The 26,345-nt window shown below is 40.4% G+C and overlaps 1 protein-coding gene across 5 annotated transcripts in view; it reads left to right on the top strand.

Annotated features, from left to right (window-relative positions):
• Positions 1-26,345, top strand: part of Lekr1 (leucine, glutamate and lysine rich 1) — a 183,175-nt gene that overhangs the window by 125,952 nt on the left and 30,878 nt on the right. For all 5 annotated transcript variants that reach the window (XM_006972624.4, XM_076574196.1, XM_015989713.3 and 2 more), the window contains one exon: positions 18,321-18,414. In XM_006972624.4, coding sequence (XP_006972686.1) covers positions 18,321-18,414 — 94 coding nt within the window. The remainder of the gene's footprint in view (positions 1-18,320; positions 18,415-26,345) is intronic.

Consider the following 26,345-nt stretch of genomic DNA (forward strand, 5'->3'; position numbering starts at 1 on the left):
CTTTGTAAAGTTAGTGAATAATGATCACTTTCTTAACCTCTTTGAACCTGGTCCTGCTCTATTTCAGCTGCTGTAGTCTACTAGACCTGAAGGTTTTGTTCTAAAGACTGGTGCTTTGTGCATAAGGAGACTGAATAGGGAATGTATTCTATATTTCATGCTATCAAAATTGTGACTGTCCTGAAGGAGACTGGAATTCAGACATCTCAGCTGTTTAGCTCTGTATAAACTGACAACATGACTGCTCCATGATATGGATTATGGGTAAAGATTTTATTAGAGAGAGAGAGAGAATATAGAGAAAGGGAGAGTAAGGACCAGACAGAGAGAGTGAGAGGAGGTCAGAGTGCATGGCCCAAATAGTTGGGTTATAAGGAAATGGGAGCTACTGGGAGGGAAACCTAAGAGCGTGGGGACTGTGAGGGGATGGATGAGAAGAAGTATGGACTTTGAAATATATAATGAGTACTTGCGATACTGAGGGAGCCTGGAGACCAGCAAGTGGTTTGATATGCTGATAAGCACTGCATATAGCCATTTGTCCTATCTGCCCTTTGGAATTTGGAAGAATGGTGTTTCCTTTGGACTTGACAAGTACCAGCTGCTTTATAGCAGAGGTATATATCTAGTGTTACTCATGGACACCATCTAAAAATGCTCATTGGAATTTCTTCACTAACTAGACCTGTTCAAAGAAAAAACTTGATTTAAGAAATAAAGTGAGGGTGCTAGAGAAGTGGCTCAGCAGTTAAGAGCACTTCTGCCCTTCAGAAGACCAGAATTCAGTTCCCAGTACTCATGTTGGGCAGCTCATAACTACCTGTAACTTCAGTACTAGGACATCCTGAGCCTTTTTTTTTTTTTTTTTTTTTTTTTTTTTTTTTTTTTTTTTGCCTCTGCAGGCACTTACACTCAAGTATATAAACCTATACACAGAGACACATGCACACATAAATAAAAGTAAAATAAATATTTTGCACCAGAACTCTGCTGTCTGGCCACTTCTAATGAACACATGGACAACCTTGTCTATTCTGTGATCCTGACCTTTTTGATAATCAGTGACATTTTAATTGAAGTGCTCCTTTATTTCTGTTGATAGCTGCTCATTTCTTGATTAAGTTGACTATGATATAATTCTAGGGTTGTACCTAGTTGAATTATATTACTTAAAATTAGACCAGTATATTTGTGTACTCTTGAGTTGATAACAAATAACCATATATTTAGTGGTGAAGGAAACACGTTATCTTATAGTCCTATCTTATCAGAAATGCAAATGTTACCACAATGAAAAACATGTTCAGCAGAGGGCTAGGAAGAGACTGACAAGACATAGCCTGGGGCAATACATTTACGAAAGATTTATCTAATATAAAATTTCCTTCCAGAATACAAAAATAACATTAGAAACTCAGTAATGAACATAAACAATCTACTAAAAAGTGAGCAAAAGATTTGTGCAGCATTTTACTAAACAAGGCTAGTCAGCATACAAAGAAGTGTGACATTCCATGTCTGTATTTTACCCAAGAGAAAAGAAAGCAAATGCCCATACAAACATGCAAAGGTACAGTGGCTTCATTTGTAATAGTCAAAGCCTGCAGAGCAATCTAAATATCCATCAACAGATGAACAGAGAAGAAATCACGGTTGCATTTGTGCAATGGGATACTTCTCAGCATAAAAGCAAGTGGACCAATGACGCACAGTACAGCATAGATTAATTTAGAAAGACTTACGCTGAATAAAAGGTGCTAGGACAAAAAAGAACCCAGTCTGTGGTTCCATGAATATAGAAAGCACAAATAGATTCTGAAAATACAAAATAACCAGCAAATCAACCGTAGATTCATTGGAGAGAATACAAGAAAGAGTGGAGGATTACAAGGGAGTAGGGATGGGGAGATGGTTCAGCAATTAAGAGTGCCCACTGCTCTTGAGGAGCACCCAGGTTCAGTTCCCAGAATCCACATGGTAATTCACAACCATCTAAAACTCCATTCCCAGGAGATCTATATCCTCTCCTGGCCTCCATAGACACCAGGCATGCACATGGCGCACGGACATGCATATAGACAAAACTCATACACATGAAAATAAAATAAATCAAAGAAAAAATAGAAAGAAATTACAAAGGTATACAACCTTCCTCAACATCTTTGGATTCAAGTAAGTTGTTAAAGGCTTTTAAAAGCAGAGCCCTTCCCCCCAACAACAAAGTATTTAATGCCCTTTCTAACATGGCTGAGCTGAATAATAAAAAAGAAGCATATTCCATTCAGAGGGGTGCTGTGGGATGGTCTCTCTGCTTGCTGGAAATATGTGTTACTAACATTGGTTAATAAAGAAACTGCTCTGTCATATGGCAAGACAGGTTATAGCCAGGTGGGAAATCCAAGAAAGAGAGAGGGAGAAGGAGGGTGGCTGGATGGTGTCTGCCCTGACTGCCCTTCTTCTTGTCTCTTTCTTGGATTTCCCACCTGGCTCTTATCCTGCCTTGCAACAGCTTATTTATTTACCAATAGTAGCAACACAAATTCATAGTGTACAGAAAGACCATCCCATAGCTCTTCCCATTTTCTGTCTAATCAAAAAGGAAAGTTGTAACTTTAACATAGTAAAATTACATATAACAAAACGGTTATCAAGCAAGAATTTCAGTTACAATATCTAGTCTTTGTATTTGGCAAATTAAAGAAAATATTCTATCATCCTATCTTTGTGAGTCTAAAGTTTTATATCTAATTTACCTTTTATCATAACTAAGGAAAACTGTAATTATAAATATCTAGTCTTCAACTCTATCTAAGACCTCTGAAGGGTATAATAGTACCTGAGTAAACAGGAAGTGCATTGCAAGCAGTTTCCAAAATTCTAGAAATGACAGAGACATCTGGCTACCTGAACAGTCACTCAAAGTTCTTTTGTAACACTGGGGCATCATCTTTAGCCTATAGGCCTACCTAGAGTCTATGGAATATTTTTCAGTGAAATTTGAAGAACTGTCCTGCCTGTTTTGGCAAAGTTCATCAGTCGCTTTCCTCTGTGTCCTTCAGAATGTCTGGCAGTTTCTTCTGTGAAGCAGGAACCTGAAGGACCATTTTACTTTGTTTTGGCAAATTCAGTGGTCATTTTCCTATGGGTCCTGCATGTCCAGTTTACACAACATATTTTCAATCAATCCAGGCAAGAGCAGTTTCTTGCCCAAATGGCTAGCCTTTGCTATATTGAAAGCAAACTCCATAATGAGTTTCTTTGATGCATATCATCTTCTTTGAAGTAATTGATACAGCCAGGAGCAGATGTGTCTCATTGTCTAGAAAAGTCTTAAGTTCTTAAAATATTTTAAATGCTATATTCTGTAGGTATTTGAAGTGTTTGAAGGTTACTTATCTATCTGAAATATAATTCTGTATACCTAGAAAACCTAACTAATATGACTGTAAGTTTGACTATCATAGATGACTAATTATTAACCTATATTTCTTAATTACACATTAAAATTTTAAATGACTTGCATAAACATAATACCTTAAACAAGAGTAGAAATATACATATAGTATAACAAAATTGACCTTAAATTTGTATCAATAACCAAATCCATATTGATGTAAAGTATTTTGAGATTAACAGATTTTTTGGGGATCAGAGTAGATTCAATAATCTTTTTTTAAATCATTTATATATCATATCACCCTTTTTCTTTAGAAAGAGATTACATTTATAATCAACCCCCTTTAAATAAAACAAACATTCATAAGCAATATTTTGGGAATTGGGGCATGGCTTTATATACTGCTTCCTACTGATTGGGGGTGCTGGCAATCAATCTTATCAGGATCCTGAGAAAACTTAGGATTATGGTCAAGTCCTGACTGGAATAATCAGTGAGGCTGCATCATCTCAGCCAGTTGCCTTGAAGCTGTTCTGGATGTTGGATCATCTGGAGACCTCCCAGGGGGTCTTCCTTGATGGAACCATGTTGACCTGGAAGGAATCCAGTTTCTCATCTTCTCTGGAAACAAAAGCAGAACCTCTTTTCCAAAACAACATATCCTTAGACCCAAATTTTGAAATCAAGATACCTTTAAGATATATATGTTGATTTAGCTTAGCAGTCCCTAAAATCAAATGTCTCTCTGCAGTTAAAAAAAAAAAATCCCTTTTAAAGTCATGAGGTCAACTACTTGGACTACTATGTATGTAAGTGCTAATGCAAATTAAAGCCCAAGTTGACCTCCAGCAGCAGTTCATTCTATGTTGACAGTGAGAGAACACTTTGCCTGTTAGGATACTGTTACTCGTGGACTGAAATGCTGAAGAAACCCCTCCCCCTATTTTGTTTTTTGCAAAAATCAAGGTATATTCTAGGGTTTCCTGGTTGACCTCAACAGATAAACTGAGATGATAGTCTTAGTTCAGAAATGATCTGAATGTAGATTTACAGTCTACGTGTACAGCTGGCTAAGTGAGATCGCTTTCACAGTTCTGCATGTATCCCATCGGCTCCCCATTAGTCACTGAACTCTTAAAACTGGTATTGTAACATTATTACAATGTTTTGCTCCAATTTTATAAACTTTATAGTACAATATGTGTTCCTTTTCTGAGGCAAACCAAAGGTATATTTCTCAAGGTTCTGCTACTATCAGCAGTGTTGATGGAGGATTTTTTATACATTTGTAATAGATAGAAATAAACCAGAAAAAAAGAAGAAAAAAAGTGGTGGAGGAAAAGGTGAACACTGCAAGAATACTCAAAAGGGCTGAGAGTTGCAAACGCCAAGATTGGCTTTGCATAGTAAATGGAATAGAACAGCTCTGAACTATAGCTTACTTTTCCTGGTTTGGTCTGGCAGAATGATTGAATGTTTTTGTACAAAAATCAGAGCCTTAAAAACAAGGATTTGGTGAGATAGTAAAATGGTGTGCCACTTTGGCAAAACAGTCTGGTGGTTGGTCAAAATGCAAAACATTGTTACTCTGTTACTCAACAATTCTACCCTTAGGAATATAACCTCAAACTACTGAAAATGTGTACCTATGAAACATGTACATGAAGGTTTACAGCAGTGTGTTGCTAATAGTAAAAAAGTTAAAACAACTCAAATAGCTATCAAATACTGGAGAGAAGTAAAATGTGGCTTATTCATACAATAGAATATTATTAAGACATAAAAATGAATGAGAAACTGACAGATTAAATGACTTTGGTGAACCTTCATAATTTCATTTGTAGATCTTTCCATTTCTAATTTATAAATACATTTGGGGTTATAAATTATAAATGTACTGCCTCCTGTCAACATTGTATACTTCTATTTGATGATTTCTGTGTCAAATATTATATGGAAATGTTTCCAAGTATTTTCTGTATTAACTGTGAATGAATAGAACAAAATAAATTGCCTGTAAAAAAAAAAAATCCCAAAGACAACACAATAATATATAGTATTGAGACTCTTTTCCTTTTTTCTCCCAAACTTACATATATTTTTAAATACATTATAACCCATCCAGGGGTTTTTTTTTCCTATCTGTATCTGTTTTGTTATATATCTTTAATCCTTTTCTGACCAGGAGAGTTTTTAAACTGCTAAACTGCATGGCTAGAACTGAAGTGGCCTTGGCTGCTGGCTCCACTCCGCTTAGTTTTTAGCATAGCACAGGTACCAATGAGTCACACTTACCTCCCCAATTCTGGGAAGCAGTATTAAGAGCACATTGCTGCATTTTTAAGCCCACAGCTATGCTCCCAAACCCACAGGCAGTGGTTGGGAGAAGCCTCTCTGTAGCATAACTTGTGGGAGAGATTGTGGAAATCTGCCATGCTGCTTAGCTCCTGGTGGCTGGTAGCCAGCTCTATTTCATAGGTGGCTGGCAGGAGACATGTCTCTGTGCTGCTGCTGGCATGAGACTCTGAGACTAGGAAGCCCAGTGTGGCTCCATTTCTGTGCATTCAGAATCTTTAAGCTTTCTCAAGTCTATGTGGATCAATGCCCCACTTTGGGCGCCAATTGTAGCCTGAAGTTTCTCTGTCCCACTTGGTCCCATCTGGACAGCAGCCATTTTTATAAAATAATTACTCAGAGGCTTAATATTAATTATGAACTGTTTGGTCTATGGCTTGGGCTTATTGCTAGCTAGCTATTACATCAGAAATTAACCCATTTCTTTTAATCTATATATCACCACATGGCCGTGGTATTACCAATCTACTGGCATCTTGCTCCTTGAATGGCTGGATGGTGTCTGCCATGACTCCACCCTTCTTATCCCTGTCTTTCTCTTGGATTTCCCACCTGGCTTTTATCCTGCCTTACAATAGGCCAAAACAGCTTCTTTATTAGCTAATAGTAGCAACACAAATTCATAGCATATAGAAAGACCATACCACATCAGAGGGGAAAAGCAGGTCATGAACAAAAGTAGAACCAGAAAACCCTAGTGGGTGAAACCATCACAGTTGAACCAAGAAATGTTCCCCAGTTCAGAGATTTCCGAGTTTGGAAGTGCTTTGCTGGGCCAGGTGACTTACAGTGTGCCTCCCACTGTAGTAGAGGGCTATGCTAGTCACACCTAGTTCTTATTAGAATTGGTCACTTGACATTGAAATCTGAAAAGAAGTTTTCAAATATCTGTTTTGATCATTTTTCTTTTCATCTGCTGCAAAGGTACCTCCTAAGGCAGGATCCTGAAACAATGCCTGTGGAGGTGAACAGCAGATGGTACATGCTGTGAGCAAAAAATAAACATTTGTATTGTATGGCACTGAAGTTTCAGGTGTAAAGCTTGATCTATTATAACAATAAAACAGGGCAGCCAGGTGGAAAGTTGGGTACATGAGTCATGTTCAAATTTGTCTTAGCTGCAGATAAAATTTAGGAGTTGTCAGCATCTAAATCAAATTAGAAGATGAGTCTGCAGCAATGTCCAGGAGGAACACCATAACCCATGTGGTTACTGTCATCCCACCTTGCCACCCTGAACCTGTCACTTTGCTTTTCTTCCTCTGCTCCAGCCTCAAGGCAACTGTGCAAGCAATCAGAGCCAGCTGTGCCTGCCTCACACCCAATGACTGTGGACTTTAAACAGCACTGCTGCAGTGACTCATTTGCCTGTCTCTGGGAACAGATGGTGCTGCTGTGATAGACAGAACAGTGATGGCCTCTACTCAGGAGACCTACTATGCACATGCCCATTTGAACACCTTGATCTTGACCTGGAAGACTCTTTATCCCACCAAAGCATTCTCCTTCGTGCTCTGGATTTATCAATGATTATTTTTATAAGTACTTTATAGATCTGTAGAAGGTTTATGGAAGTTCTAAGAAGTCCAACCCAATAGACATCATTTCCAACCACTCAGTTCAGGACAAAGAACCTTCTGGTCAGTTTTGAAGTCCCTTTGTGCTCCTCTCTGTCCCAGGCGGTCTTTTCTTCTGTGGTGGTAATCTTCAACCTGAGATTTTGCTTCTCAGCCAACCAGGATAAAAGGAACTCCCTCAAATTGATAAAGAACATCTTCAAACCTAGAAACATCTGTTGTGCCCCTGCTTCTCTGTAATTTTTACCTATTATGTTTCTAGTACTAAAAAATGTTAGACTTTATACATGATTTATCTTCATAGAACTAGATTCTTAGGGCTGGGGATAAGCTCAGGGGACAGCACTTGCTTGGCATATGTGGAATCCTGAGTTTGATGCCCAGCACACGCCCCAACCTCATGCTGTGTGATTGTTCTAGGATTTGTTCTTTGTGCTCATTGTTGAGTTCCAGTTTCTGCACAGTGGGTGAAGAGCCACCCATTTCCCCATCTGTATTGTAACCTGAGGTGCACCCTAATTTATCCAGTCTGCTTCAGCTTTCTCTCGTGAGTTTTGATATGAAAAAAATCTCATTGTTTAGTTCTAAGTGTTATAGAAAATTATTTTAAAGTGTGTTACTTTTCTTTATTTTGCATTTGCTTAACTCTGTGAAGTTGTGTTACTGTGCTTGTCTAAAATACCTGATGGTCTAATAAAGAACTGAATGGCCAATAGCAAGGCAGCAGAAAGGATAGGAGGGGCTGCCAGTCAGACAGACTAAAATAGAAGGAGAAATCTGAGAGAATGAGAAAGGAGATCTAGGAGCCAGAGAAGGAAGAGGATGCAAGGGACCGGCCACCCAGCTACAGAGTCAGATGCCGAGTAAGGAGAGCAAAAGTATACAGGAATAGAGAAAGATACAAGCCCCAAGGCCAAAGATAGACAGGATAATTTTAGAAAAGCTGACTAGCAACAAGCCAAGCTAAGGCTAGGCATTTATAAGTAATAAAAAGCCTCTGTTTGTGATTTATTTGGGAGCTGGGTGGTGGGCCTTCCAAAAGAGCAAAAACAAACAACAATGTAAATGTATTTAAGTAGTAATTATGATTTTTAGTTTGACCTATAGGTTATTCAGAAATATTTAAAATTTCAAGTACATGGAGGTATTTTATTTATACTTTGTAACTGATACTTGCTTTTATAGAATATAAATGATATCTTATAAGGAATATAATTCAAGGTATATACTTTTTAAAATTGTTGCCACATTAATAACACAAGATAAATAGATGAAATCAAATTTAATAATATATTTTACATAACCCAATATATCTATGACACATCATCATTTAAATGTGTAATCTTTTGCAGACAATGAATACAAGTTATAAAAGAGGACATAAAACTAATTTTTCCAGTTATTACTATGTCACAGATTCTTAATTTTTGGTGGTAGATAAGTACGTGAAAATACCATAAATAGTGAAAGTATAAAAACCAATGTGATGCTCCACAGCTTCTGTTCTCAGTAGCAGCTCCAACAGTCAAGATGTTCATTGAGTTCTTTGGCTGGGTCTGGTTAATTTTAGTATATGATTTTTTTATTTGCTATGTTTTTATAGTGCTTAAAATAAAAATAAATGTCTAGATTTTGAAAGTTGTTGTAGGTAATTTAGATTATTGTTCTAAATGTTCAAATCTGATGTGTCCATCACACAGCACATCTAAGTTTGGACCAGCCACAGCTTAGTGTCTAATAGCCTATGATATTAGACGGTGCAGGTTATAGTAAAACAGTTGCTTAAAATTTTTAAATTTAGCCGGGCGGTGGTGGCGCACGCCTTTAATCCCAGCACTCGGGAGGCAGAGCCAGGCGGATCTCTGTGAGTTCGAGGCCAGCCTGGGCTACCAAGTGAGCTCCAGGAAAGGCGCAAAGCTACACAGAGAAACCCTGTCTCGAAAAACAAAAAAAAAAAAAAATTTAAATTTGATGAAGTTTACTTTCTGGCCTAGTATGTGGTCAATTTCCTATGAACTAGAAAATAATGATGTGTTTTCCCACAACTTGCATACCAGGCCCTACATACTAGCCTCAAGTCAGCCTTATTATCTGTAGCGGTCTTCTCTGTTCACCATGGTGTCTTTCTATGTGATCCTCCCCTGATCCATTGCAGCTCCTGGGCAGTCACGCATGCAGTCTGCAACTGCACAGTGTGTGTTCTCATGGCCATCTGTAGGGGCCCTGGGATGAATTACGGATAACTGAGGGAGCTGTCTTGACTTCGACCACAGTGGTGTGGACTTGACACAGCTATGTCACTTTCTTTATTTTGAAGATATTTTAAGTTGATACATCTTGAGGTTTAAGATACTCATAGTAAAATTAGCCCATTATCTTTTCAGCCCCCAAATAATAGCTTTAGTTCCAAAAGTCTATTTGCCAGTAATACTGTGTTCACATTCTTCCCTTTAATGTGTAGCTGCTAAGTGTTTTCCACACATTTTGTCTCCATCTTTACCTGCCCTTGTTTTAGGGCATTTTGTATGAAGAATGCAGAACTACTGTTGCTTGTTTAGTTTAGTTTGTTTTTATCGATTTCTCTCTCCATTTACCATTATTGTTATTGTTATTTTAATCATTGTATTCGCCCTCTTTTTTTTTCCTCATTGTAGGCCTTTGGAGGAGAGGATTGTTGTTTTGTGTATTTTCTTGGCATATTTTTTTCACTAGCAGTATATTTCATTTTTATCGTTTTAGTTGTTACTATTGAAGTTCTATCATGCATATTTAATGAGGTCTAAAGTTAATATCCTGAATTCATTTCAAACAATGCAAAGAGCAAAGCACACTTGACTCTGATATCCTCTTGACACAGCCTATATTTTCCCAGTTTGATGGAGTTTTTTGTTAGCCCCTTAATTGCACATAATCAATGATACTTTATATAGACAGTATTAACTTATACATACCGCATGCCGGCCTACTACATAACTTTCAGGGCACAGTACAAAATAAAAATGTAGGACCTTTTATTCATAAACTGGAAGGTTTGTCCTGTGACAACCTGCCCCTCTCACCCTGTTACAGAGGGTTGTTTTATTTGCTATCACACTCCCTCAGACCTGGCACTGTCACAGAATGGACTCTGACCCCTGTGGTATTCAAGTCCAGGCCCTGCTCCCACCTGAAGCAGAAGGCCACAACAGTGGGGGGAGGTGAGACAGCAGAGAGCTGGCCAAGCTGTGAAAGGTTGGAGTTGGAGTAACCCTAGTGCATGCTTAGCTGCCCTCATTTCTCTTTAAAAACACGAATTAAAGATGTAAGTTCTTACAGATTTCAGAATAGTGACTTAAGGGCATAAAACAATGAGGCTTTGGGCATTAGAACGAACAGGAGGAAATACCACCGTGTGGTACTGAGGAGATAGTCTATGGAGAACTTGCTGCTGAAATTTTAATGAAAGTATAATTACATCATCCCCCTCTCCTCCTTCCTACCCACCATCTAGCCCCTCTCCCTCCCAACTTCCTGACTCTTCCTCTTTAACCATACTTATTACATATACATATGAACCAATAAATATATAAATACATCTTGCTGAAAGTCTGTCCAGAATTGCCTATATGCATGTTTCTAGAGCTGACCACTTGGTATTAGATAACAATTTAGGGGACTTATCCCTAGGGAAATCTAATTCTCCCTCTCTCAGCAGTAGTTAATTGTCTATAGCTCTTCATCTAGGGGTAGGGGCCTTATGAGACACCCCCCCAACACATCTATATTGGAATGTCAACTAATGTTGTTCAGTTCCATTTAGACAGCCATGTTGTTGAGATTTATGGGTGTAGCTTCCCTATGATCTCTAGAAGGCACAGTCTCACAGCAGACTTTCTGTTTTCTGAGGTGGATGCAGGAGTTGTGCTGTAGATGTATCAGTTGTGGCCGGGTACCCCGCAGTCAGTTGTCTCCATTTTGACGCGTTGTGTTTTCTGTAATGGTCTCTTTCTGCTTCATAAAGATCCTTTGATGAGGGGTGAGAGCTACAATTACCTGGGCATAAGGCTAAATGTTTGAGTGAAGATAGGGATTATTCTGGTTTAGGAGAGTAGAGGTAGGGAGGAAAGAAGGATAAATAACAATTAGGATGTTTTCAAAAGGTGTAGGGAATCATTATTTTATATTTACCTAAAGTCACATACAATACAGATATGCAAATACTTATATATGTAGTTTAAGTGACGTTATACCACTCAGGGTGATAATACTCCTCCCAAGAGCCGTAGCTTGTCTAACCTAATACCCCCACTCCCCAGTAGCAGGCATGAGAAACCTCCTTTCAAGATGTTGTTAGCCAGGGGAGTCCAAGAGAGCCCCCCAAAACAATATAGGCTGTTGCTATGGTTCTTGGGTGCTCCCCCAGAAACTTGCTGAAGATACCATGCACATTGGACATAGGCCCAGGAGGGATTGAGCTGGAATTGACCTGAAAGCTTCCTCCCTGAGGATGAGCTTTCACAACACTGGAGGGTGAAGAGCAAGCTGCTGAGGGAGGAAGACAGTCATCATCCACCCAGCTGCAGCCCTCGAGAACCATAGCGAACACCAGCACGACAGCTGTCCCCAAAGGTGCAGTGGTGATGCTTGTGTGTTGGCAGTAACTAACCACGTTCTAACTGAACTGAATGAAGGCTGGCTTAACAGGAGGGAAATGATGCCTGGTACTGTTACATGGCTAGTGAGACCATGCTCTCAGAGGAGAACCTACCCTACCTTTTTAAACTGATTTTAGATGTGTGGCTAGGTTAAACATACCAATTTCCTCAAATATTGATCACATCCTTAGGAAAATATTCAGAATCCTTTCTTCCAGCTCTTTGAATGTGGTACATAATTAACATCAGAACCCCAGATCCTCTTTCTCCTAACTGTAATCAGTCATCACCACTGACCCAGCATTGCACCTCCCTTTCAACTCCCAGCCTCTCCACCTTGGTGACCACTATTCTGTCCTCAAACTCTGTGAGATGAACATTTTGCAGTCCACATTTGAGTGAGATCATGCAGCTCTTGTCTTTCTGTGCCTGCCTTATTTCACTTAACACAGTGCTCTCTGGTTCTAACCACATTGTCTCAAGTGGCTGGGGTTCACTCTTTGTAATTTCCACATAGTATTCCATTGTGTTTTGTTACCAAGCTTTCTGTCCTCACGTGATGGGTACTAGCTTCTTTCCATTTGGTGGCTCTTGCTGCAGTGCACATGGGAGTGCAGATGTCTCTTTGACATACTGATCTCCCCTCCCTTGGAGATATATATACCCAGCAGTGAGATTTCGGAACCATATGGTGGTTCTATTTTTAGTTTTTTTAAGGACCTTCCATCTTGTTCTCCAAAATGGCTACACTAATTTACATTCGCAACAACAGTGAGAAGGGGCTCCCTTCTTTCCTTATCACCAGCATTTCTCATGTGTAATAACCATTCTTACTGGGATACAGTGAGAGCTCACTTACGCTCTGATTTGCATTTCCTGGTGACTAGTGGGACTGAGCATCTTACACACACACACACCTGTTGAGGCACTTGCCTGTCTTCTTCTCAGACGCGTTTACGTTTTGTATCAGGTTGGTTTTGCTGTTATTTGAGTTCCTTATATCTAGATAGTCACTCCTTATTAGTTGTGTGGTTTACCAGTATGGCTCCCATGATGCATGTTGCTTCTTTACCCTGATGGCTGTTTCCTTTGCTCTGCAGAAGTTTTGTGCTCTGTCATAACCCCATTTGTCAATTTTCACTTTTTTTTCCTGTGATTTTCAGGTCTTGTCCAAAAAAGACCTTGCCCGTTCATGTCCTAAAATGTTTCCTCTACATTTTCTTCTAGTAGTTTCATTTTTCCAGGTCTTAATATTTGAGTCTTTAACTCATATTTAGACTTTTGCAACTGGTCAGTTAAGGGATCTAATTTCATTCTTCTGTATACTCAGTTTCCCAACCATTATTTAAGTGATAAGTTATTTTATCCCCTGTGTGTTGCCAGTGTTTGTTAGAAGTCAGTCATTTGGTTGTGGTGTGGATCCATGGGCATGTTCCTTGTCCTGTTGGTTCTTGTGTGTCTGTCTGTCAGCTTCATGCTGCTGGTTATTACAACTTTGCAGTTTATTTTGAAATTATTTAGCATAATTCCTTCTGCTTTTTGTTGCTAAATATTGTTTTAACTATTAAAGCTTTTGTATGTGCATGCATATGTGTGTGCATGTGTGTGTATGTGCATGTGGGTGTCTGTGCATTTGCATATGTGTATGCATGAGTTTCCTAGAGAACTCTTAGGGTTGTTTTCCCTGGTTCTATGAAGAATGGCTTTGATAGGGATTATAATGAATCTATGGACAACTTTTATCTATATGTACATTTTGATAGTATTGATTCATCCGATCTATAAACACAGAATGTATTTCAATTTATTGTGTTTTTCTTCAGTTTTTAAGTTCTATTGTATATAATTTTCACTGTAGAGATTTTTCACCCGTTTGGTTAGATGTACTCATATGCATTTTATTTTTTATAGTTACTGAGAAATGGGATAACTTTCTTGATTTCTATTTTAGATAATTTGCTATTGGTATTTAACAACACTAATTTTTACATCTTATATCTTGCAACATTGCTAAATTTGTGTATTAATTCCCATAGGTGTTTGGTGGAGTCTGTTTTTCTCTATGTAAGATCATGCCATCTGCAAATGGCAACAATTTGGCATCCTCTTTTCAATATAGATGCCCTCATTTCTCTTCCTTGCTTGACTGTTCTGCCTAGGGCTTTCAGTGCTGGGCTGAGTACAAGTGATGGTCTTGTTCTGGATATTGTGAGAGAATGCTTTCAGCTTTTTCTCGTGCAGTATGAGATTATATGTTAGCTTATTATATTTGCCATTATCGTGTGTGTATATATATATTCTTTCTATACCTAACTTGTTTAGTGTTGAATGTTTAATTTTATCAAAGGCATTTTTAATGGACTGAGGTGATCAAATAGTTTTTGTCCTTTATTTTGGTGGTTTATTTTGCTTATTGATTTACATATGTTTATTATGAATAATGATAATGATCATTTTAATGTTTGCTAATATTTTGTTGAGGGTTTTTATGTCTGTGTTCATCAGGGTTATATCAGTTTATATCAGGGTTATTAACCTGTTAGAACTGAGATGTTCTGGTGTGGCTGGAGTAACAACAGGATAAGGCTGGCATCATTGACTGTGTTTGGAGAGACTGCCTCATACTCGATTCAGTTTTGTGGAATAGTTTAAGAAGAACATGACATCAGTTCTTCTTTAAATGTTTGATAGAACTCAGCAGTGCAGTTGTCTTGTCCTGGGCGTTTCTTTGATGGGAGACTATTTTTTTTTTTAATCACTGATGTAGTTTCATTATTTGTTATTGATTTCTTTAGTTTTCCTCTACTTGACAGTTCAGCCTTAGTGACGTGTATGGGTTCAGGAAATTATCCATTTCTGAGGTATCCATTGTAATGTTTCTTTTCATCCCTGGTTTTTTTTTTTTTTTTAAATTAGAGACTCACTATGTAACCCTGCCTGTCCTGAAACTTGCTATGAAAACAAAGCCAGCCTCAACCTCACAGAAATCTATCTGCTTCTGCTGGAATTAAAAGAGCATATTACCAAATCTGGCCATATCTGATTCTTTTAAAGCCTTTTTCTTATGTGTACATGGGGTGGGAGTATGTGACATAAGTCACAGGCACTCTGGGAGAGCAGAAGCTGACACAGATTTCTGTGGAGCTGCAGTTCCAGGTGGTTGTTAGCCACCTTAAGTGGGCACTAAAAGCCAACTCAGGGTCTCTCTAAGAGCAGTACGTGTTTACGTGCTCAGCCATCTGCAGTCCTCGCCTCTTCATATTTTCATCTTCAGTATTCGTGTTGATTTGTTTTTTCTCAGCTTGACACAAGATCAGTTCAACTGAGATCCTTAATAGAAAAAAAAATGCCTCTATTATATTGGTCTTTAATCAAGTCTTTGAGGCATTTTCTTTTCCTTTTTTCCCAACATAATATTTTTGCTAATTATTTGGGAATTTCATACAATGCACTCCAATCACACTCACTTCCCATTCCTCCCAGGTCACCCTCCTACCTTTGTGTGTCCCCCACCTCAAAAAAAGAAAAATACACCAAATCCAATTTCTGTTGCCACATACTCAGTGGAGCATGGTCAAACTCCCAGTCGCCAGCTCCTTAAGGAAAACGAAGTTCTTCCCCACCCCCACCCCTGCCAGAAGCCATCAACTGTGAAAAGCTACACTTCAGCATCTTTATCACAGTTTTTAAGGACTCTCTTCAATAGCTTCCTGTCTGGACTGTTTCTTTTTTGGTGTGTGTGTGTGTGTGTGTGTGTGTGTGTGTGTGTGTGTGTGTGTGTATTGAGGGGAGGGGTGGGGGTGTTGTCACAGAAGCCTTTGGTGTCTCTCATTTTCAATTATGAGTCTGCAGTCATCGATGCTATTGCAAAAGAGGCTTCCCTGCCCATAGCAGCCCACAGCAGCACAGATCATGAGCTTCCCCATGGTTTCCGGGGGCAGCATGGACAGACATCCATACGGCCTCCAGCAGCACCAGGGACCATGGACCTCAACATGGCTTCAGGCGGCACTACAGACCACCGACATCAACATGGCCTCCGGAGAGCACAGACCATAGAGGTCTTTCAAGAAGGCTTAATCCAGAAAATAAACCATTCTTCATCTTGGATATCTTACTGTAGCTCAGAGTCAGGGTGATCATGCAACTGGGCAGCATGTTCAGGGGCGGTACCTGTTCAAGCTCTAGGCTGCTGTGCGCCAACCTGCCCTTGGCACGAGCGGCTCTGCCAGTACCCTGGGCATGACCATCATGATCGCAGCCCATGGCAATACCATTGCTCCATGCTCCCCCCCCCACACACACACACACACCAGCAGAGGAAGAGGCAGCAGCAGTGGTGGCCCCATGCCTTGGGCCAGGCCCAAGGACCTAGTGGCATCACTGACCCACCAGGTAGCAGCTGGGCAAGGTGGGCCAGGTGGTGACCCGAGCCTCCTGGCAACTGGAGAGCTGACCCCGCTCGGCAACAACATGCTCTTTTGTCCACTGAGGCTGGGCTCACATGCCCTGCATTGCGGCTGTGTCTAGTGCCTCTTCTCTCCGGGGCACACGCTGCTCTGTTCATTCCACCACCAATTTTTCATGATTCCATGAAACCACTTATTCTTTCTTTCTTTCTTTCTTTCTTTCTTTCTTTCTTTCTTTCTTTCTTTCTTTCTTTCTTTCTTTCTTTCTTTCTTTCTTTCTTTCTTTCTCTCTTCCTCTCTCTCTCTCTCTCTCTCTCTCTCTCTCTCTCTCTCTCTCTCTCTCTCTCTCTCTCTCTTCTTTCTTTCCCTGTCTGTCTGTCTGTCTTTTTGTTGTTGCTTTGGTTTTGGTTTTGGTTTTGCTTTTGTGTGTGTGTGTGTGTGTGTGTGACAGCATTTCTCTTGTAACAACTCTGGCTGTCCTGGAACGCGCATTGTAGACCAGGCTGGCCTCAAACTCACAAGCATCTCCCCATAAGAACTGCCTTTTTAGTTGTTCCTGAGATACTGTGTGGATCTGTAGGTTTATCCTCCATTGCCTCGTCTCCCCCTGATGCCTCCGTGTGTCTCTCAGGCTCCTCAAAGTGGCCCACAGCGCTGCCGGTGCCAGCGACTGCCTCCATCTTGAATCAAGCCTTGCATTTTCTTGATTGGTGTGGTGGTACAGCTCCTGGGCAGGTGGTACTGTTTATATAAGAAAGTAAACTGAGCAATCCATGGAGAGCAACCCAGTGTTCCTCTATTGTTTTTGCTTTCGTTCCTGCCTCCAGGTTCCTGCCATGTTTGAGTTTGAGCTTTCCTCAGGGATGGACTGTGGTTAGAGAATAAATAAAATAAATGCTTTACTCCCCAAGTTACGTTGGCTTAAGGTCATCATAGCAATAGAAAGCAAATTAAGACAGTATTTTTTATTACCTATTTCATTTTCTTATAATCTGATATTTATTTTCTCTTTCCTTCTTCTAGTCTTGGGTTTGGTTTGTTAGTTCTTTGGGATGAAGCCATAGGTTGCACATCTAAGGTTTCCTGCTTCCTTTACACAGCCACTGATTATTGTCAACTTGCCTCTTGACACAGTTTTTGCCCCATCACATAATTTCGATGTGTGTGTCTCCACTCTCATTTGTCTCATGAAAAATTTACATTTATTCCTTGATCATTGGTTGTTCAAGAATAAGTTATTTCACATCCATTTCATTGTATTGTATTAAACTTTTCCCTACTGATTTCTAGTTTTATTGCAATATGATTGAAAATGATACTTGATATGACTTCAGGGCTTTTTAAAATCTTGTGTACATGGTGGGAGGTGTGTGTGTGTGTGTGTGTATGTGTGTGTGTGTGTGGTGTGTGCGCATGCGTGTGTGTGCACATACCATTGCACATATGTAGAGGACAGTGTCGGGCATAGAACCTCACCTTCCACCTTGGTGAGGCGGCATCTTCTGTCATCCTGCATACACCAGGTCAGTAACCTCGACAGCTTCTGGGCGTCCTGTGTCTGCTTCCCGTCCTGCTGTAGGGGCTCTGATATTGTAGAAGCATACCTCCATGTCTGGCTTCCTGTGGGCTCTGAGGCTCTGAACTCAGGTCTTCTTCGCACTTGTAACGGCAAGCACCCTACCCACTGAGCACCTCCTCGGCCCTGGACTTCAGTTTTTAAAAGAAGTTGTGGAGGCTCACCTTCTGGCCGGCCGCCCTTGAGTGGGTGTGCTGAAGGAGGAGGAACGCAGTCAGAGGCGACCCCGGGTTCGATCCACAGCAATGTCCTGTTGATAAAAGGGAGTGAGCACATTATGTTGGCAAAGAATAGCCTGTGAGACAGGGATTGCACCTCAGGAGGATCACGAGGGCTGCGTCCCGACTCATCTGTTGGGTTTGTGGTTTTCAGGGAATTGATGCTGGCTGCCCATAAGAAAAGCATCGAGCAGATGCAGGAGACCCTGAGACAGAAGCTGCTGAGTGATGATAGCTGGAGGGAGAAGGTAACACTGGCTCTCTTGGAAACATCCTGTCCTTCTGCCAGAAGACTGTTCCATATAGATGTCTCCGCTTCTCTGAACACTTTTCATTCCATCTGGAATTTCCCACTCCAAATATACTTAAGATATATGCATTTTCCAAAATATTAGACAATGTGGTAGGAAGTAAAAAAGGGAAAATAAAAAATAGATTTTGAAATCTTGTAATGCTAGGATTTTTCTCAGTTCTTATACAGAAAACCATAATTTTAAACTTTAAACATTTACCTTTTTTCAGCAAATGTCAGAATCTGCATTTGATCATATTTGTTAAAGCATAGAAATACTAATAATTCTCACTTCTTTGCCTCTAAGATAAGAAAATAGAAATGATTTTAAATTATTAGTTATGAAAATTTGACCAGTTTACTCTGGCAGGGTTAAATGAATAAAAATTTCTTTCTGTTACTAAGAACGATTTGCACTCAGAGCATGAAAAATATCCACTGTGGTCTTTGGACTTCGCTATATTGTTCACGGTTTCAACAAAGAACAACTTAAATACAACTAAGTGAAGCAAGTCATGCTTTTGAGGCTGTAGTCTCCACTTTCTCGGCAGGCACAGCCCTCCTCACCAAGGACTGGTGATGAGCCCCTCCCTGACACAAATTTCAGTACTCCTCGCTGACCCCTGGAACCCCGCTGGACTCTGAGCCTAAACCTCTCCACTGTGCTCTCCTCCCGCTGTGTCTTGTACCCAGCCCAGGCCGTCTCCCTCAGTGTCATCACTGCTACAGCAAAGGAGCTGGCCCTCCGTTTGGAATCCAAGGCCGTGGGCATGCTGGGCAGAGTGAACCCATGAACTCACCCGGTCCCTCCCCAGCTCACTGTTCTCCTGCGGTTTCAAGTTTCTCCAGAACTGGAGCTTTCTACTGAAATTCGCACGGGTGTGGCTATGCTGCTTGTCGTTTCTTCAGCCACTGTATCCGGTTCTTGTTGGGGATCGGATCCTGTTGTAACCTCTGCCACCTTCAAGCTGCGGCCTCCACTTGTAGTCCCTCACTGAGCCAGCCAGCATAGGGAAACCGTTTGTGCGCTGTTAATGCTCTGCTGGATTCTAAATCTGTCACTTCCATTTCCAGACATCCTCAACCAGCACTAGCCTGCTGTGAACCAGTGCCTTCTCCCTTGCCCTTAGATAGTCAGATTATGACTATAAAATCACCATCTGGGTATGGTTACCCATCCTGTTACCCCAGTGCTGAGGCTGAGGCAGGAAGAAGGACTTTGAGGCCAGCCTGGACTGAAGGGACCTTGTGTCAAGAGGAAAATCACTGTTAAGTAGAGTTGTACAGAGGTGGGAATAAAATCCGAGACTGTTGGCAAGTCGCTAGAAATGCTCCAGTCTAACCTCATCTAGCTGACCTTTTCTTTCTTGGGTAAGGCTCCCACTTCTAATCTTTGATGATATTTGATGGGCTTATTTAGATGGCCTGCTCTTCTTCATCTCCCCGACCCTTGTCATTTGAATGTTTAAACACTCAAAAAGATGATCTTCCTAACATGTTCAAGGTCCTGGGTTCCATTCTAGGACCACCAAATCTATCAACCAAACATTCCAAATAGGAGGCTTCTCCTTTAATGGCAGATGTTAGAATAGTTTTGGCCCTGTGGTGAAGGCCTAGAAAAGTAGCCTGCCATGGCCACAGAACTTGAGATGAAAACAGCTTTTTGGAGAGCAGTGTGTGGATATTTATTATGAAATTCCCTAAATGTCCTGTTTTTGAGATTGTTTTGGTAGAGTTAACCCAGATAGAGGTATGGCAATCATTTCCTCCAACCCCTGAGTTCTTCCTCTTAGGCTGATGGCATGAATGTTCCTGCCTTTCCCCACCCTGCTCTCCACACCCCGACCCCACTGGGGTTTTCGTACCTCTCACTGGAGAAGGGTCTTTACGGCTCATCCCAGTTCTTCTACTCAGAGGTCAAGCTAGTGCTAGCATCTGGCGTTTAAAAAATCAGTGTTCTTGCTTTATCCAGAGTCAATCCATGGTGGAAAGAATCCTGTGTAGTGTTGTAAAAGTTCCTAAGTGCTTGCTGTGTCCAATACATTATGTTTATCTCACAGATGTCCCTCGGCATGTATAATTTCCTGTAGTATAAATGGGTGTCTCATTTTGTTGAGTGGACATCATTTTTTAATAAATGTTACAGTTTAACCAGCAGTAAATCATGCTCAGGCCAGTAAAGCCAGAGAATAATAAGACTGTCTTGACTGTGTTAGCTATTAAGACTGTGAATAAAAAGTTCCCTAAAAGTCCTCTCATGAGAAAGGAGAATCACTAATAATGACATTGTCATCTCTTTCTTGGGTCACTGTGCCTTTGCGTAGGAATGAAATGTTCTCTTTACAAATATATAATGCACAAATTAGAATACATTTAATAACTTAAATGCTTTTAACATTTTTAAAAAGTAGATAACAATTTGTGCCTGTGCTTAATTATTTTAGAGTATGTAAAAAAACACATAATAGGATCAATAGTTGCTATGCAACAATGAGGGCACATTTCAAATAACTGTTTACTGATTGTCAGGAACTTTTGTTTATTTTTAAGTATTGCTTGGATACAAAGAAAGCAAATTAATGGGCATGATGAACCTTAAAAATTGGTTTCAAGTGCACAATATATTGTTACTAAACATTTAAAATTTTGTGATGGAAAAACCCTCTTGCAGCCTGAATAATTATATAACCAATTTGTATCACTTGTTGACACTCACTTTTTAGTATAGCAGACAAATTCCAACCAAATATTTTCTCAGATCATCATTAACATATTAAAGTCTAGAAACATTTTGGAAGTGTACTAATAACCTCATTTGTAGTACATAGACCCTTTGAAAACAAACAAAACCTTATTTCATGGCTAGAGTAACCACATTGACAGTGAAAGGCAGAGAAGTAAACTTCACTTCAAGAAATTTGCCAGGTTGGTGGCTCATATCTTTAATCCCAATACTGGGGAGGCAGAAACAGGAGAATCTCTGTGAATTTGAGGCCAGCATGGTCTTCACAGAAGAGTTCCTGGCCACCCAGGACTACATAGTGAGACCCTGCCTCAACAAACAAACAAAAGAGAAATAATAAATTCAAATTAGAAGAGACAAACAAACCTCATTCTTTTTCCAGTAGAATGTTCAAGTGGCCTAATGCTTCCTAATGTGTTGAAATATGCAATCAATGAAGTAAAAAGACTAGCATGCAAAATACAAAGTTTGACAGTGATGAAGTTATTTATATAATGTCATTTGTAATTATACATAATAAACATGTGGCTAAAATATTGAGGGCATAGCTTAATTTTGAATTTTGAATTAATAAAATCTAAACATTTTAGTTCTAGAATCATCTGCAAGGAGTGTCTGTTAGAAGCCAACAATCCAGATAATGAAATGGCCCCATTACTAGAGGGCTTGCTGTACACCAGGCTTTGTGCTGAATCCTTTTTATAAGTGTAGTTTAACTGTTAGGACATTATCGTTCCAGTTTTACAGATGAAAAACGAACAAGGCTGGGAGAAGTTAGGTAGTGTTTCAAGGCTATAGAGCTGACACTAACTTCATCCCCCAGGATCTAAATGCAAAGTCCAAGACGTCTGCATTTCACAGGGTACAGTCACGTGACCAGATTTACTCTTCCATCTAAACAAATAAAACAGTGGTTTCAAGACATCTGACAGTGACAGGACCTGTGAGTGGGTAGCGTAGTCCCTTGATTGTCTTCAGGCTGTGACACAGCGCATGGCAAACAGGCCGAGCTTGGCAGGTTCTGTGAACCGAGGAGGCCGTGGAGAGGAAAGCGCCCACAGCTCTCTAACTAGTGTTTGCAGAAGAGCGTTCCAAAGAGGAAGGCTGCAGGTGATCTAGAACGTCCCCTTGGTGTGTGAAGGATCAACATGTGCGTGTTGAGACTCCAGCCAGGGAAGGCCCGTCTGAGAGAAGTAAAGAAGCAAACACTCACAAGCCAGACTTCTTTTCACTAGACAGACTCGAGAACCTGTAGTACACAGGACAGTCAGAAGGCTCCTCCATAATTGGCATTCCATTATGGGGCATTGTTAGCCCTAAATTAGATGAGCTGACTCTGACAGATGTCAAAAGGAAGACTTAAAGTAAGCTGACTCTTTTGTTTGTTTTGTTTTTCGAGACAGGGTGTATCTCCTGGAACTTGCTCTGTAGACCCGGCTGGCCTCAAACTCACAGAGATCCACCTGCTTCTGCCTCCCAAGTGCTGGGATTAAAGGCATGAACTGCTACTGCCTGACTAAGAATCTCAGAATAGATACCACACATATCCATAGAAATACAAACATATCCAGATTCTGGATGACAAACAGATCCCAAGCACAAGCTCCTATACCAAGATAACATTCACAATGCCTGTGTCTAATCCACAATTTCCACACACAGAAAGAACTAGAAGAATAGAATTCATAATTAAAAGAAAAATCAATGAATAAACACTGACTCAGAGGTGCCGTGAGTTGGCCCAGTCTCCCAGAGGACCCAGGTTCAGTTCCTAGCACCCACGTGGTAGCTTACAAGTGTATGTAACTCCTGTATCAAGGGATCTGATGCCCTCTCCTGGAATCTATGAGCACTGCACACACAGACAGACATATGTGCAGGCACAACACATATGCCCATAAAATAAAAATAAATATTTTAATTGACTTGGAAAGATACCAGTGTTAAGATCAGAGGATAAGAACATGAAAACCGTTGACATGAGCGCTTGCCATATGTCCAAGAGGTAAAGGAAACTTCTATCATGCTAAGTTTAGCCATGTGAGCTATAAACAAAGTGGAAATGGAAAAAGTGATTCAGACAAGAGCACTAATCGAAATTTAAACACTCCAAAGTCCAGTGCACCTGAAAACACAGCGAATAGAAAAGCCTTTTTGATTAAAAGAGGATTTTCTTTTAAAGTCTCAAAAAGTGAAAAGCAGACCATCAGCAGCTGTGAGCTGAACTCACAAGGCCTGATGTCTGCAGTTAGGATTCCTGAAGATCAGAGAAGGGAAGGGAAGACAGAGGCCTCTGAATAAATGATGGTGAAATGTTGATGAATTCAGTGAAAGTAGATTTGCAAAGCTCGGCAGACCACAAGCATAAGAAAGCAAACACACTAAAGGACATTATAACCCAAACTCTCAAAAAAAGTGATACATTTTCTTTTTCTTTTTTTTTTTTAGAAATCAGGAGGCTAGGGAGGTGGTGGGGAGAGGTTAAGAGTATGCTCCACTCTTGCAGAGGACCCAAGTTCAGTTCCCAGCACAGATGTTGGACTGCTCACAACTGTGTGTGTCTCCAGCTCCAGGGGATCTGCAGGCACCTGTGCTTATGGATGCATACTCACATACAGCCACATACATAACTAAAAACAGAATACACTTTTTTCCTTTTAGAGACTGTTTACTTACATAGTATATCCTGATTACAGATTCTGTTCCCTCTACTCCTCCCAGTTCCTCCCCACCTCCCATCCAGATCCACCCCCTTTCTGTCTCTCATTAGAAAGCAAACAGGCTCTTGAGGGATTATAATATGATATGATATGATATGATATGATATGATATGATATGATATGATATGATATGACATGATATGATATGATATGATATGATATAAAAAACTAACACCTTTTAATTGGACAAAACAAACAAACTGAAGGAATAGACCCCAGGAAAAGGCACAAGAATCAGAGACCCACTTGTTGGCACATTTAGGAATCCCATAAAAACACTAAGGGGGAAGTCAAAAAACATATGCAGAGGACCTGCTGCAGGCCCATGCAGGCTGCCCGTCTCTGTGACTGCTTATGTGCTTTCATCAAGTTGATTTAGAGGGTGTCCTTCATTCCCTCTGGCTCTTACACTCTCTCCACCTCATCTTCCTCAGGGTTCCCTGATCCCTGAAGGGAGGGATGTGATAGCAACATCCCATTTAGGGCTGAGTGTTCTAAGGTCCCTCATTTTCTGCATAATGAATGTCTGCCTGTAGGTCTCTGTGTTTCTTCCCATCTGCTGCAGGAAGAAGCTTCTCTGATGATGGTTGAGCAAGTGATTTATGAGTATAGCAGAAAATCATTAGTGGTCATTTTATTGCTACTTTTTTTGTTTTATTTTAATTTTTTTTAGACAGTGAAACCAATATAGTTTTATCCTAAGTTCCTGGGCTATCTAGTGTCAGATTCTTGATCACCAAATCAGTGTCAGATATGGATTCCATCTCATGGAGTGGGCCTTAAGTCAAACCAGGCATTTGTTGGTGTGGAAGTTCAAATAAGAATGGTCCCCATAGGCTCATATATTTGAATGTGTGGTCCCCAGGAAGTGGTACTGTTTGAAAGGATTAAGAGGTGTGGCCTTACTAGAAGAAGTTTGTCACTAGGGGTGGGCTTTGAGGATTCAGAAGCCCAAGCCAGACCCAGTGGCTCTCTTCTCTTCCTGCTGCCTGCTTATCCAGATGTGAAAACTGTCAGCTCCTCCTCCAGCACCGTGTCTGCCTGTGCACTGCCATGCTTCCTGCCATGATGTCAGTGGACTAAACCTCTGAAACTGTAAGCCAGGCCCAATTTAACGCTTTCTGTTATAAAAGTTGCATAGTCATGGTGTCTCTTCACAGTAATAGAACACTGACTAAAATAGTTGGTTTCTCACAAGCTTTGTGCCACTGTTGTCCTAGCATATCTTGCAGGCAGGACACTATTGTTCATCTAATGGTTTGTGGCCGGCCTGGTGTTTATGTTTCTCCTTTGGTAGCATGCAGAGTACCTTCCTGTACCAAAGACTCTAGAACATAGGTGTGAAAGCTGTGTACCCCAGCTCAACTTCTTCATGTTCAGTGAGTTGTGTAGGTGTTGTCTTCAGCAATGGGGCCTTGCTGTCAGTTTGTAGAGAGCAACCTATAGTCTTGGCAACAGACTGGGTTGTTTGAGGGTTCCCATGGGATCCTTTTGCCTAACAATACAATTAGATGTAGCTTAATCCTGGGACTGGAAGCTTCATTTGGTGACAAGAGATGGCCAGTGGGGACTCTGTCTCCCCTATTATTTGGCAACTAAAGTTAGATCGCCTTCATATCTGTTTATATTTTAGGAAGTTTCTACTGTGTTAGGTTTCCATACTGCCCCTTAATTTTAGCTGTCACTCCTCATATTCCCTCCCTCACTCCCCTCCCCTTCTCCCTCCCTATTTCACCCCCCCATATCCATCTATAACTATCCTGTTTCCCCTTCCTAATGAAAACTGTCTTCCTCACTAGTCCCTAACGCCACATATAACCTCTTGCTTTTACAGATTGTAACTTGGTTATCATTGACTTAACAGCTAATATCCACATATAAGTGGATACATACTATATTTGTCTTTCTGGGTTTGAGATATGTAACTTGGGATGATATTTTTTAGTTCCATATTTTTACCTGCAAATTTCACTTTTAATGGCTGAGTAATACTTCATTGTGTAAATGTATAACATTTTCTTTATCTATTCTTCAGTTGAGGGATATCTAGGTTATTTCAAGTTTCTAGCTATTATGAATAGATCAGCAATGAACGTGGTTAAGCAAGTGTCCTTGTGGTAGAATGAAGTATCTTTTGGATATATGCCCAAGAGTAATAGCTGGATCTTGAGGTAGATCAATACTCATCTTACTCAGGAACCACCACACTGATTTCTGTAGTGACTATACAAGTTTGCACGCCTACCAGCAGTGGATGAGTGATCCTTTAATCCCACATCCTCGCCAGCATGAGCTGTCACTTGTTCTATTGATCTCAGCCATCCAACAGGTGGAATGTGGAATCTCAAAGTCGAATTGATTTGCGTTTCCCTGCCAAGTAAGGAGGCCAAACATTTCTTAGCCATTCGACTTTCCTCTGTTGAG

Source organism: Peromyscus maniculatus, chromosome 6 (assembly GCF_049852395.1).
Source record: "Peromyscus maniculatus bairdii isolate BWxNUB_F1_BW_parent chromosome 6, HU_Pman_BW_mat_3.1, whole genome shotgun sequence".
NCBI classification, from domain to species: Eukaryota; Metazoa; Chordata; class Mammalia; order Rodentia; family Cricetidae; genus Peromyscus; species Peromyscus maniculatus.